Raw genomic sequence first — 14,561 nt, forward strand, 5'->3', positions numbered from 1 at the left:
CAAGAAAAAACACTTAATATATATGTTCAGTATATGTACTGCAAAAGAAGCGGGCCTCCCTGTACTTGTACAACTGCTTCTTGAAACCACTGGAACAGGTTTTCTACTTTTATGGACAGCCTGGTCATTTAAATTTCAGAGAACTTCTGTTCTTTTCTATCTGCTTGCCAACATCCTTCAAGAATTACCAGATACCACATTTGGAAATGACTTTTGATGGCCAAAGAGTATGAATATGATTGATATCTTGCCATTCCCTTCCCGCACCAGGAAAGAAAAAAAATTCTGAAATAGATGGGTAAAAAGAGAAAGAGCATAAATAGACAAATACACAAAACACTAGGCACAAAATGAAAACCAAATATTAAATCAGAGCTTGTTTGTAAGACATGTTTGCATAATGTTTCAGAATAACAATCTCTCACATAGAAGTATCTCTCTTCCAATTTCTTCCTCCTCTTTAACTGTATACACATACAAAACCAATATAAGTTATTAGCTTATGTTAGCATCTCAGTTCTAGTCATATTTCTCTGCTTCAAATTCACTGCATCTTCTCTTGGCCTCACAATCCAACATAGTCATCATTACTCTAGTCATACTATCTATCATCTTCATCCTCCCACTTCAGGCCTCCTTCCACAGAAAGCTCATTCCATCTCCTAAGACTATTCAGTAACATGTACTCGTGGATTACACCCAGATCTTCATCTGATCTTTTTTGTGTACCTTCAGCCTGCCTAGCCCCTATTGATATTTAGTTGTTCTTGGGATCCTCCTGCCTCAGCCTCCCAAGTGTTGGAATTATAGGTGGGCACCACCACACCTGGTATCATCAAAAATCTTACTTCAGAACAGGCAGAACATTAAAAAATAATGCTGCACTGGAAGTGGGAGCTCAAGCAGAAGAGCACCTGCTTAGTAAGCACGAAGCCCTGAGGAAGGCACTCTACCACTTAAACAATTTCACCAGGCTTTTTTTGTGTTGGGTATTTTCAAAATAGGGTCTCGTGAACTATTTGTCCAGGCTGGCTTCAAACCAAGATCCTCCTGATCTCTGCCTCCTGAGTAGCTAGGATTACAAGCATGAGCCACTGGCACCCTGCCCAGTATCTTTTTGTCTAAACTGAAGTCACTATGTTCTCCTTAAAATCAATTCTTGGATGTTCTCTACCTCATCACCATTCTTCCAGAACTTCAAGATAAAAACCATGGAATCATGACTGATTCTCTTAAAGGCCAAGATAATCTTCCTAATATACTGAGATTGTATCTTTGCCCTTTGTACATGGACCCAATCAACCACTGCCACCACCCCAACCATTTGGTCAGCAGACTGGAAAATGGGGGCCAACCATTTATACTTCACAGAGCTTCAAGGTTCCTGATGTGAAGCTTTAGTTAAGAACCACTAATCCATCCTCATTATCTACTCATCAATCACTATTCAATCCACTACATTCAGCTCAGTCAATGGTATTTTCTGGTGATTTCCTACACTATTCTTCCCTACTCTTCTCCACCAATGATATCCTTCCGATTTCTTTCTGCTTACATAAATTTTGCACACTACCTTTCAAAGTTTAAGACCCACCTTCTCTACTAACTTTCTATGGGCTACACCAATCAAGTAATCTTATCTTCCTTCAAACTTCAATAGAAATATTTTATATAACAGGTGTCATCTGTGCACTGTTACTGTCACTTAATTGTATCATCAATAAAACCACTACTCTCTGAATAAAGACTGTGTGTGTTTTAAACGTCTCTCACAATACCCAGCAATGTTGTACAAACAGGAGAAATTCTATTTATCTTACAAATAGTGTTACGGAAAATCAAATGAAATTACTACCAAGAAACATTCAGTCCCACTTACAAATAAAAAACTTTTTTGTTCTTTTTTTGGCAGACTAGAGTTTGAAAGGGCTTCGTGCTTGCAAAGTAGGTGCTCTACCACTTGAGCCAAACCTCCAGTTCATTTTGCTCTGGTTATTTTGGAGAAGGGGGTCTAGTGAACTATTTGCCCAGGATAGCCTCCAACCACAGTCCTCTCAATCTCAGCCTCCCAAGTAGCTAGGATTACAGACGTAAGTCACTGGCACCTGGCTTAAAACATTTCAATTCTTTAAAATATCTATTCAAGCTGGGCAGTGGCAACTCCTGTAATGTCATCACTCAAGAGACTAACGCAGGAGGACTACAAGCTCAAGACCAGCCAGGGCTACATAGCAAGACCCTCAAAAACAAAAACAAGCCAGACAGTGATGGCTCACACCTATAATCCTAGCTATTCAGGTGGAAGTGATCAGCAGGATCTAGGTTCGAAGCCAGCCAGACCCTATCTCAAAAAAACCCATCACAAAAAATAGGTCTGGTGGAGTGGCTTGAGATTTAGGCCTGAGTTCAAACCTCAGCACCACACACACAAAAAAAAAAAATCTATCCAACATCTGCATTAATTTTAGAGAAAGTTAAAACTATCTTCAAGTTCTTCATCTCCATAAGGCTTATAAAAGTGATATTAGAGACTTTGAAACTATTTATAAGAATATAAGTATGGAAACCTAAAATGTCCATCAAAGTATTAAAAAATAAAAAATATATATGAAATGAAATAGAGGTATAGCTCCAAAATAGCTATAAAGACTACATCAAGCAATCTAAGTAACATAACTGGCACAGAGCAAATATTTAAATACTATTATCAGATTCCTTTATTAAGGCTGAAGATGAAGCTCAGTGGTAGAGCATTTGTCTAGTGTGTGTGAGGCTCTGGGTTTAATCCCTACCATCAAAAAAGAAAAAAATACTCCTTTACTATACATGGAACACATCTAAGATATGCAGCTTCTAAGGTACTCTATGATCCCTGCCTCCTACTCTTATCATCCTTATGTAATTCATTCAAGTGTTGCCTGGACATACTTTCATCTAATAAAAAAGAATATGGCAGGGACTAAGAGTGTACCTTAGTGGCAGAGCATGTGCTTAGCATGTGAAAGGCTGTGGATTCAATCCTTATCACCTCCCAAAAAATTATGGCAAAAATAACAAACCACTTCTGTGATAAAGCTATAGAAGACTGGTTTCCATCTTACTTGTATTCTCTCTCTCTCTCTGACTCTTTTTGCTCCCCCTCTCTGAAAAAAGCAAGATGCCATGTTGTCATGAAGAGGCCCACAAGGCAAGGAACTGAGAGAGGCTTCCAACCAACATCGCCAAAGATCTGAAACTCTCAGTCCAATAATCAGTGAGGAAATGAATACTGCCAACAACCATGCGTTGCTCAAGTGGCAGAGTGCCTGCCTAACAAACACAAGGGCCTGAGTTCAAATGCCAGTACTGGCAAAAAAAAAAAAAAACAAAAGAAGAAGAAGAAAGAAAAGAATGCAATCTAGTAAATTACAAAACAAAGCACAAAGGAATAAATCCAAACCTATCTCAGGCCATACCTGTCCTCCTCTTGCCAGCATGCTAACCCATATAGTACTGGTAGGTCGGGAAGAATTCTCTAGACATGATCTACACTCTCCTGTGTAAGCATATTTAGAGTCCTTTTTGGCAAACACATAGACTGTGTTTGTTGCCATTTTCTCTTGAGCAATCAGAACCTATATGGACAATAAGAAAGAAGTTATAGCCATGAAACCCAAAAAAGCCATTGCAATAGAAAAAAATGAAATCTGCATCATAAGTTTATCATAGGCTGCCTGAAACACTAATTTTTTTTGAAGTTTTAGCAAGGATTTTAGTGTAACAGGATAAAGTAGGGAGAAATGGGGGAAAAGGAGAGAAACATTTCCTGTTCCTTACACAGGAAATGGGAGTTTGCAAAGACTTCGAAACATTAATTCTTGAGCTTCACAAACTCCACTTTGCATAAATGCTTCATAGAAATAAATAAGTTTCAACAACTGACCAAATTTCTAGTGTATTTTAAATTCAGCTAAGTAAAGGTTTGGTTTACATAAGTTTAGCTGTCAAACTGTAAGTAATTCAACTGCTGCTTTCAGGTTTTCCTGTAGGAAAGTCTACTTTTTAATTTCAGCTTTAATAATTTAAATTTTAACTACTGGCTGGTGATGTGGCTTACTGCCTAGTAAGTGCAAAGCCCTGAGTCCCAACCTCAGTACCACAAAAAACAAATAAATAAGTAAATGATTGAGGGGGTTGATTTGTTCAAAGTACAAGTATGCATGTATGGAATTACCACAATTCAACTCCCTTGTATTATTAATGTATGATGAGTCAAAAATGAAATTAAAAATTTTAAATAAAAAATGATAAAAAAAATTTTAACTATCATTTTGTAGTGTTTTCAAATGTTACTGTACCTTTTCTGATCCATTAATAATGAAATAGCCACCAGGATCCAATGGACATTCATTTAATTCACAAAGGTCACGATCTGTTAAGCCATTCAATAGGCAATAAGTTGAACGCAACATAATTGGAATTTTTCCTATGAAAGTTTTCTGATGCTGAGTCTGAAGCTGCTCTTCGCCTTCTTTAATGACTGTTTTTGTTATATCAACATAAAGTGGAGCAGAATACCTTTGAAAATAAAAGTAGGTCAGAGTTGATTTGCTAAAAAATAAATCTTAACTAGTTAAATTACATTTTCTGAACTTTATTTCAATATCAGCTACTAGAAGAATCACAAGTCTGAAAGCTGCATATGGAGACCCTGTCTCACGCCTATAATCTTAGCCACTCAGGAGGGAGAGAACAGGAGGACAGGAGGATCACAGTTCGAAGCCAGCCCAGGCAAATAGTTCCCAAGACCCTATCATGAACAAAACCATCACAAAAAAGGACCGACAGAGTGACTCAAGTGGTAGAGTGTCTGCCTAACAAGCATGGGGCCCTAAGTTCAAACCCAACTACTGCCAAAAAAATTCTTTTTATTTTAAAATAAAAAGTTTTTAATTTTAAAAATTGTATGGATGTATTTATATATTTACATATCTATGTTAGTTGCTAACAAGGAAAAGTTCTTTCTTACGTGAGATTTCTTAATCTGGCTTCGTTTGGCATCATTGGTGAAGGGGCACCATCTCTTTCCCAATGGGTAGGCTTGGAGAGGTAAATTTGTTCAAACTTCAGTAAATATCTTGGCTGAAATTAGACAAAAAACATGAAAAGAATAAATCCTTTTCCCCACAGAAGTTTTAATGGTTTTAAGTGCTGGGAGTGTGGTTCAATGGTAGAGGGCTTGCCTAGCATTGTTCAGAACTTGGGTTTCATCTCTAGCACCACACACAAAAAAAAATTTTAATGATTCCATTTTAATTGACATTAACATGTTAAGTAGAAACAGCTTTATACACTGACAAAATTAGCCAATTTTCCTTATATGAGGATGTTCTAAAGTCAATATCCACATTGCATAAGTGTCACATTTTATATCTAATTGCTTTCTCAAGGCAGAACACACAAAAAAACTTAATATACCACAAGCAAACAAAAATTTGCTTTTCATATATCACCTGCTCTAAGTTCATATCAAATAGTCAAAATGGATTTTTATTAATGATCTATACAGTTTTGTGTGCCCTTCCTTTGGTTAGGGTCAAAAGCACAAAGTAACCAAATAAAAAAGAAAAGATAAAGTCCAACAATTAGAGCCTTGCTGTAACCTAATCAACAGAACATTAGGAAAAAAAATAAACTCTTCAATTAAATATACAAAAGAAAAACCCTAATCATTCTACATAAAGGACTAAGAACTTCCAATCTAGCTGACTCTAGTTCAGCTCATAGTAAGGTTAAAAAAAAACACAAGAGAAGATTTTCAATTAAACATTTAACTGAGGACCAAGGATATAGCTTAGTAGTAGAGTGCTTGTCTAGCATGTGGACAGTCCTAGGTCGAATCCCCAGCACCTCAAGAAACAAAAAACAAAAGCCTACTAAACATTTATCTGCTGCATAATAAAACAAGATCAATGAGAACAACTTTGCAAAGAGAAATGAATACTGGATTTCTATTTATATCAAATCTCACAGAAGATGGCCTAAGCAAATCCTTTAGTAAGGGCAAACTATTGTAACCCAGGTCTTCTAAGCTGGAGTAAGAAAAGACAAGAATTGGTGATAATGAACCATAGGGAAGGTAGCCCTCCACTCCAGATTTCTACCATCACCCTAGTCTAGGACCTCATCCTAAACTTAGACTACTCCAAGATTTTCATCTGCTACAGCCTCTTTCTATTTGATGCAAACACCATTTACAAAGTAAGCTTACTGAAAGAATGCTTCATGCATATCCTTAGACAATCGTTCAATAATTCCTCATGAAATTCAAAGCCTCTGACAATCTGGCTCTGACTTACCTTGCACTAAGACCTATCAAAAACAAGGCTGGGCACAGTGGCTCACTCCTATAATCCTAGCTACTCTGGAAGCAGAGATCAACAGGACTGTGCTTCAAAGCCAGCCTGGGCAAACAGTTTGAGAGACCCTATCCTGAAAAAACCCATCACAAAAAAAGGGCTGGTGGAGTGACTAAAGGTGTAGGCCCTGAGTTCAAGTTCCAGTACCCCCCCACACACACAAAAAAACAGATAAACAAAAACTATATGCTGATTACTGTGGTCTGCATTCAGTTCTCAAGCTAAATACATCAACTATTTTCTTGTAGCAATGCCTAAGCATCTTTTCTAAGAGAAGTCATTACTGCCCTTCACAGTCAACTTAAGTTCCTCCCACCTTTTCCACCAGGCTCTGATACACAACCATGGAGATCGCTTCTTCCAGTAGTGTTTACCATATTGGCACTTTGAATATGCTATGCTATATTGTTCATTCTCTAGTTATGCAAAGATCGTGAAGAGAAAATGACTCAGGGAGTGAAAAAAACACTTTTTGTTCCTTTTTCCAGCACAGTTCCTGAAGAGCCAATCACTTTTTGCTCTTACAAGCAAATTCTATGCAGCATCTCCAACTATCATGAGAACGTAGACCAATCCTTTGGATACACTCTACAGAAAAAGGAACTGAACTGGCTGGCAATAAAGACCTCTCCCTGTGTCTAACACTATTTCTGGGACTTCTCTACCTTACTTAGCTTTACAGTTTTTTCTCTCTCAAAGCCCAGCATGCTTCCACAGCTGCCTCTCTACATCTCTAAACTAGGGATGGTCAGTCATTATTTTGGACTTTCTTACAATCACTCAGATAAAAATAAATTAAAAATGTACACTCTTGCTATGAGTTTAACATGTACATGTATGAATAAAAACTAAGGAACTGGAAAAAAATTAAAACAGCTGACATGTTTGGGTAATTTCCCGTATCTCATATTGTTATAATAATGCATTTCATGCAATAAACAAAAATCAGGAAAAAACGTCCTTCAAACACTTTTTTTTTTAATGAGTTTTACACTGCAAAAGAAGTAAGTGGAAAGCAATATGACTATTCAGGCTGGCTTCTCTTAATTGTTCCTTCTTTAGGCCTACTGTCTGAATAAAGATAAAGGTTTTGGCTTTTAGCCAAACATCTTACATCATATTAATTTAAATACTTCACTTAACACCACTGTCAATTTTTTTGCATCCTCCTAGAGGGCCAAATAGTTTGCTTACTATTAAGCTTAGAAAGTGAATCAAGCTGGCACCGGTGGCACACACCTATAATCTTAGCTACATGGGAGGCAGATATGAGAAGGCTTGAGACTGGAAGCCAACCTTGGACAAACAGTTTGCAATACCCTATCTCGAGGATATTCAACACAAAAAGTGGCTAGCAGAGTGGATCAAGTGGTAGAGTACCTACCTAGCAAGTATGAAGTCCTGAATTTAAAACCCAGAATCACCAAAAAAAAAAAAAAGTAAATCAAACTGATTTAAGTAGTTTGTTTTACCTTTCAATATGTTGAAATATACTATCAAGTACTATGCAATGAAGTTAAATGTCAATATAATTTAAACTTTAGAAATTAAAATATTTGACTAATGTTCTATGATTTTTGTCCCTAAACATTTAAATGAAATACTAAATTGTCCCCAACCTAAAAAAATTAATTACGGATTACTTACCTAAGTGTATGTTTCCATTAATAAGAACAAATGAGGAGTCAATTAAAGATGCTGTGGTTCACTACTAAGACGCTCCTACTGATTTAAAACCTTTAAGCCAAGTAAGAGAAAGGCTGAATTTCAAGCCAGCATTCTTCTTTTCCCCATGAAATCTTACCAGGATTACCATCTTACCGGTTCTTCAACTTCTCCACTGGCATGCTGAGCTTCAGCCTGTAGGTCGATGGGGGGAGCATCTTCCACAATTCTTTGAACAGACATCTGAATAAACTCATCAAAAGAATCCAGCTGTTGTCTGACCAAGCCTTTTTCATCAAAATAGGAACTAGGAAAATATTTACATTCATAATTAGTTGCAACTCAGTTTGTTTTCTTTATAATTAATTCAGAAGTAAACATAAAATAACAATGACTATATACCAATCACTGCACAAGACAGCAGAGGGTATCTGAAAAAGGAGTAAGCCCAGCAGTATTTTCTTTGCAGAAAGAACACTTCTAAGCATTTAGCATCCTAACATAACAAGACATTACTTTATCATTTGCAAGCTGTTTTTCTTACTTATACAAGACTTCTTAGTGAGTTTTATTAATTTTAGTTACTTAGAAGTTGGTGGGAATTTGAACTGAAATACCAGCTCTAGTAACTTCACCCATTTACAATGAGAAAGCCATGGAATCAAATCGACATCACCAGTAAGGGAACACATGTACTACACTTCCGCCAAAACGAATTATCAGGATATAATACAAGGAAACAGAGCCATAGTGAAAAGCATTCTCTAAAGCAACTGGACTACATTCTTCAAAAATGTCAAAGTCAAAAAAAAAGCAAAATAAAGACATAGAGAAAGACTGGACAGACAGATTAAAAAGAAGAATAAACCGCGAAAACAAATACAGCACTCAGGAGGCTGAAGCAGGATTACGAGTTTAAGGCCACATTGGACTAAATATTGAGACCCTGTCTCTCTCTCTTTTTTTTTTTCCTGTTTTTGTATTTTGAGATGGGGTCTTGCTGTGTAGCCCAGGCTAGCCTCAAACTCATGATCCTCCTATCTCCACCTTCCAAGTGCTGTGATTATGGCATGCACCACCACACTCAGTCATATAAATTCTTTATGTAACTTTTCTGTCAGTCTGAAAGACTCTGAAGTAAAATCTAAACATAGAACATCTACCTATTGGAAAAAGAATGACCAAGAAGTCCCCTTAAATTTAACTCAGTTTGATCTAAAAAGTTACCTGATTACAATCCAGCATGCTTCTTGCCACAAATCTGGGGTGATTTCATCATCATCTTCATCATATTGCATATCTGAAAAAGCAGAATGTCGTGCTCAACTGCAGTAAGATGGTACTAGTTAATATGTGCTCTGTAGCTTGAAGTAAAAGACACATACTCTGCCGAACAAAGGGCAATCCTTTTATCACACTCTTCTAAAACTTTAGCCAATTACATTAAAAAAAAAAAAAGTCTATGTCTCATATACAAAGAGATTTTATTATAAAAATTCAATTTAAATTGGGTGAATCTGTAAGTTCTCCACCTTCTCTAGCAAGTCCATGAAATTCTCATTCACAGCTAACCATAGCTAGGAGCAGGATCATAATCCTCTGGCCAATAAGGCCCTCAGAGACTGGAGTTAGACTGCCCTAAGGTGGGGCGGGTCTATTATAACATTTCTTACAGACATGACAGACCATATTTTCCAAAGAGAGCCACAACTATATCTCTCACCCCACATGCTCTTCTACAATGTGCTCTCAGCACTCCTACTATCAAGACAGAGTGGTTTATGCAGCCTTTTCTTGGGTCTTGATGGCTTTTCAACTTTCCCATAACCATAAGAATGCAGTTGGAGCAATGCCACATGACCTCAGAAACCAGGTGAGAAAAGGCAATGCACTTCTCACCTCATTTGCTCAAACGCTTGCTCTGGAGTCCTCAACTGTCATTAAAAACTCCTACTACTCTGAGACTGCTATACTGTTAAGAAGCCCAAACCACAAGGAGAGGCCACTTACAGATGTTCCAGTCCAAAATCCTAGTCCTGAGTCCTCCTAGGCTAGGTGCAGACATGTGGGTAAACCCTCCAGATCCTCCAGCCCTACTTGTCAAACCAATACTCAGCACCTATGTTTTCTCAGCTGACCCACAGACATTGTGCAGCAGAGACAAGTCATGCCTACTATCCCCTGCCAAATTCCTGACTCACGGAATCCATAAATGAAATGCAATTTTTTGAATCAACTAAATTATATGTAAGGCTTAGTAATTAGTATTACACAGCAATAGTAATTTGAATAGGCATTTGAAAAATAAGTGTACATTGGTTCTTAAATATGATTAGTCTCTAAGCATGTTGTATTTTTTTAATTCTGATCTACATAGTTAATAAAATTTATGGTCTTTGGATTCAAATTTTGATACATATACAAAATGTGTTTTTTTGCGGTGGGGGCGGGGCGGCAGGGAAGTACTAGGGGTTGAACTCAGGGCCTTATACTCGATAAGAAGGTACTCTACCATGCAAACCACTCAGCCAGCCCTCGCTTTTAGTAAATGCTTCTTGAATGATTAATCCCGACATATGTGGGAAGGAGTAAGACAAAGGTACGTAAAATAACATACAGATTTTAGCTTTAATAAGAGATTAGTATCTCTGCCATATAGAAATAAATTCAAACATGGTAAAGAGGAATGATGAGAATGAAACTAGATATATCTGTAGAGCATACGTTTTCCTCAAATAGTCCCAGCAGGCAACAGGATATGAACATTAAGCTCAAACAAAACCTTCATATTGAATTGGGGATATAGCTTAGTGGTAGACCACTTGCCTAGCATGCACAAGGCCCTGAGTTCAATCCCTAGCACTGTAAAAAAAAAAAAACAACTTTATATTATTGACAAAGTTGGAATCATTAACAAGTGAGAAAATAAAGTTTACCACAGAGAGAAGACAACTAAAGACTAAAGATATTAGGGACTCTAGGGACTATCTTTGTTTAAGAGTCATATGAAGGAAAATGAACTCATGAAAGAGACTCATTTATTCATTCATTCACCTATTTATTGAGTATGAGTGTTTACTTAGGGCTCAGGCAATGGAAATCCCATCTTTTACAAGACAAATATGGCTACATCTTCGGGGAGATTATCACCTATCGGGAGAAACAGACCAAGTGAAGTCAACAAAGAGAAAATGATAAAGACATGTCTAACCAGAACTTAAAAGAGGTCAGGGAAGTCTTCCCAAAAGCTGAGCTAAATAGAGAACAGAAGTAAACCAGACAAATGGAGGTGGCAAGAAAGTGAAAAAAAGGAGGCGTGAAGAAAGCAGTACCCCAAACAGAAAAGACTTGTGCAAAAGAAACCATAATGAAAGATAATATGGTATAATCAAGGAAAGAAGGCCAATGCAGCTAAAACACAGAGTGTGAAGTTAGGAGATAAGAATTTTGTCTTTACCAATGTAAATTTGAGGAATCATTCTAAGATTTTAGCAGGGATATGGCTAGATTGGATTTTCATTTCCAAAAGATCACAATGGCCAGTGTGGAGAATGGCTTGGAGAGACAAGACTAGAAGTATGTAAATCAACTAGGAATAATCTAGGCAAGAACTAGTAACTGTGACAAAGAGGACAGAGAAAAGTAACCAGCCTTGACAAACATAGGACACAGAACCATCAGGACTTGATGACTAATTAGATATAGGGGCAAAAAAAGAAGAATCAAAAAGGATGCCCAGGCTTCAGGGTTCCACAACAGAGGATGGTGGTACCATTCACTGCAATGAAGGACATGGGAGGTAGCAGTTTTGAAAGGGAACTAGGTAAAAGAACACAGCTCAGTTTGAGCAAAGTCTAGGGCCTGGAAGACATCTGTTATCAACTAAGAGATAGGTTTAGAATATCTGAACTGGGAATATGTACTTAGAAGTTACCCACATGTAGACAATAACTGAAACCATGGAGAATGGATGAGATCACACAGGAAGAATGAGAAAGTAAAAACAATCAAGAAAAAGTGATGTAGAAGAGGTGAGTTTCCAGAAGAAAGTCATCAACAAGGTTGAGCACCACAAAGTTTAGGGAAAAAAATTTTAACTGTCAAATGACAAGTCATAATACAGTAGTACCAGCAGAATCAAACTGTAATGACCTCAAAGATGAGAAATAGAAAAAAGGCCAGTCTATTCTGTTGTCTGTGAATGGAAGGAGAAAGGCAAAATATTAGAACCAAAAAGGAAATAATGAAGAGCGTTTAACTGATTAACAAGAGAAATCTGGCATTTTTACATAGAAGCAAGCTGAAATGGAGTTGATGAAAACTGATAAGGGTATTTCTAATAAAGGTTTCATTAGAACACAGACTGAAAGAATGCAGACTCACACCACTATGCAGCTTTGATAAGTTTTTTTCCCAAAGGATTATTATGCATTGCTAATGAGAATGTATGTTAGTATGATCACAACATTGATCACTTGCCACCATCTAACAAAATGTTAGAAGTTTTTATCATTTTACATAACAATTCTGTATCTAGTCTTTTATCTACAAGACTGTATTCACTGCAGCACTGTTTGAACCAGAGAAAGATGAGACAATTCAAAATCCATCAATAAGAGACTACTTAAGTTATGATATATCCATAAACTAAGTAGCTGGGGGGAGGGAGGAGAGAATACTATGTATAGCTATAAAAGTCTCCTAGATAATTAAGACTAAAGGTGAAGAAAAATATGAATGTTATTTCTGTCTGAAAAAGGGTGAAAACAGAATCCCATTTATACTTGTTTGAACATGCATAAAGAAAGAAGTGATAAGAACCTAAGAACAGTAGCTACCTACTGTGGACTGAGTTCAAAACAGACAGATGGCAAACAAAAGTGAGACCTGAGGACTGGGAGAATAGCTCAAGTGGTAAAGCGCCTGCCTAGCAAGAGTAAGGCCCTAAGTTCAAACCCCAGTACCGCAAAAAAAAAAAAAAAAAAAAAATTGAGACCTGACACTCTGACATTTTCTGGCTTGTAAGCAATGACAATGACAATATACAATCTGAGGCAGAGGTTGTTGCCAGCACTCAGGAAGCTGAAGCAGGAGGATTTCTAATTTCAGGATAGTAAGGGCCATATAGCAAGACCCTGTGTCAGATAAACCAACCAAAAAGGCATGGCTCAAGTGGTAAAGTACTGCCTAGTTAACTGCAAGGTCTTGAGTTCAAATCCCAGAACCACAGAGAAAGAAAGAGAGAATATATAACCTACTCAAAAAACGAAGCTATAGGGCCAGCGGAGTGGCTCAAGTGGTAGAGCCCTACCTAGTAAGCATGAGACCCTGAGTTCAAGCCCCAGTACCGCCAAAAAAATAAGCTACTAAAAAAACTTTGAATTTTTTCTTCCTCTGAGATAGTTTAAAAAAAAGAATATAATGAGTCATTAGACTCATTATTACATTTCTAGGCACAGATATGAAACTTAAGAGTTCTAAGCAGCTTTAAAAGTTTAAGCTTCTACTTCTATTTTCTCCATGATGTAGCTGAGAGAATAAGGAGAAATGTGCAAGTGGCCACGGAATTGGGAGCTAGAAGAAAATGAAGTTTGAAATAGCAGACGTGGAGAAGGGAGCTTTAAAAATACAATATACAGAAGACATGGGTAAGATTCTATATACGAAAAGTAAAAAGACATGGTGTCCCTGTGAGTAGCCAACATACAATCTTAGACCTGTGTCATCACATGGGAAGAGGAAGTTTAAAGGCCCCCTTTCAATACACCTTACTTGTACTGACAGAATGAAGGAAGGCGAAACCCCATCCCCGATACTCTTTAGTGTATTTCCTAGGCTTTAGCATAACATCTGGCACAAGGTTGATGCTCAAAACTCTAGTCAATAAATTGACTCTAATCTTGCAGAAAATTTTAAGAGCGGCCCTTTGCTTCCGACAAAGTCAAAACCACAGGGTCTATCTTGGGGTTCTGGACGCTATCTCAACGCGGGAAGGTGACAGGACGTAACAGAACGGGACCATGGCGAGCGAGTCAGCCCGACCCGGAGCATGAACGCTGCACTCCCTGACCCCGCACTTCTTGCAAACCCAGCGTCATTCGGGCCAAGGGGGTCGCGCGACGCGACTACCGCCGACTCCGCGCCGCAGCCAGGGGGCAGAGGGCGCGAACCCCCAACCCATCCGGTTCCCACTCGTCCCTGCTCAAAGTTGGTTCGCTACCAAGTGTGCCATGAGGGGTCACCTACCCTCGTCCGCGTCATACATCTTGACAAAAGGTTTTGGAGTTTCTAACTATTGAAATCACAGTGAAAGAGAAGAGCACAGCAGCATCCAGGACCCTGAACGAAAGACCGAGCAATTTCCGTCTCCGGCGGTCCCAGAATCCCCCGCGTCTCACATCAAAGGTCAAAAAAAAAAAAGGCGATCTGCGCCTGCGCGATCAGGGTAGGGCGCCGCGGGATTAGAGTTGTGCACGCGGCAAATACGGATTGCCGCCT

General features: G+C 38.1%; 1 protein-coding gene across 2 annotated transcripts in view; it reads right to left on the bottom strand.

Annotated features, from left to right (window-relative positions):
* The window catches only part of Polr2b (RNA polymerase II subunit B), a 41,167-nt gene extending 26,701 nt beyond the window's left edge, over positions 1 to 14,466 (bottom strand). For both annotated transcript variants that reach the window (XM_074042166.1, XM_020171811.2), the window contains exons 1-6: positions 14,310 to 14,466; positions 9,291 to 9,363; positions 8,220 to 8,370; positions 5,009 to 5,121; positions 4,338 to 4,557; positions 3,456 to 3,614 (exon numbers count right to left, since the gene is read on the bottom strand). In XM_074042166.1, coding sequence (XP_073898267.1) covers positions 3,456 to 3,614; positions 4,338 to 4,557; positions 5,009 to 5,121; positions 8,220 to 8,370; positions 9,291 to 9,363; positions 14,310 to 14,328 — 735 coding nt within the window. In that variant the 5' untranslated portion in view covers positions 14,329 to 14,466. The remainder of the gene's footprint in view (positions 1 to 3,455; positions 3,615 to 4,337; positions 4,558 to 5,008; positions 5,122 to 8,219; positions 8,371 to 9,290; positions 9,364 to 14,309) is intronic.
* Between the last annotated feature and the right edge of the window lie 95 nt (positions 14,467 to 14,561).

The sequence above is a fragment of the Castor canadensis genome, chromosome 9, assembly GCF_047511655.1.
Source record: "Castor canadensis chromosome 9, mCasCan1.hap1v2, whole genome shotgun sequence".
NCBI classification, from domain to species: Eukaryota; Metazoa; Chordata; class Mammalia; order Rodentia; family Castoridae; genus Castor; species Castor canadensis.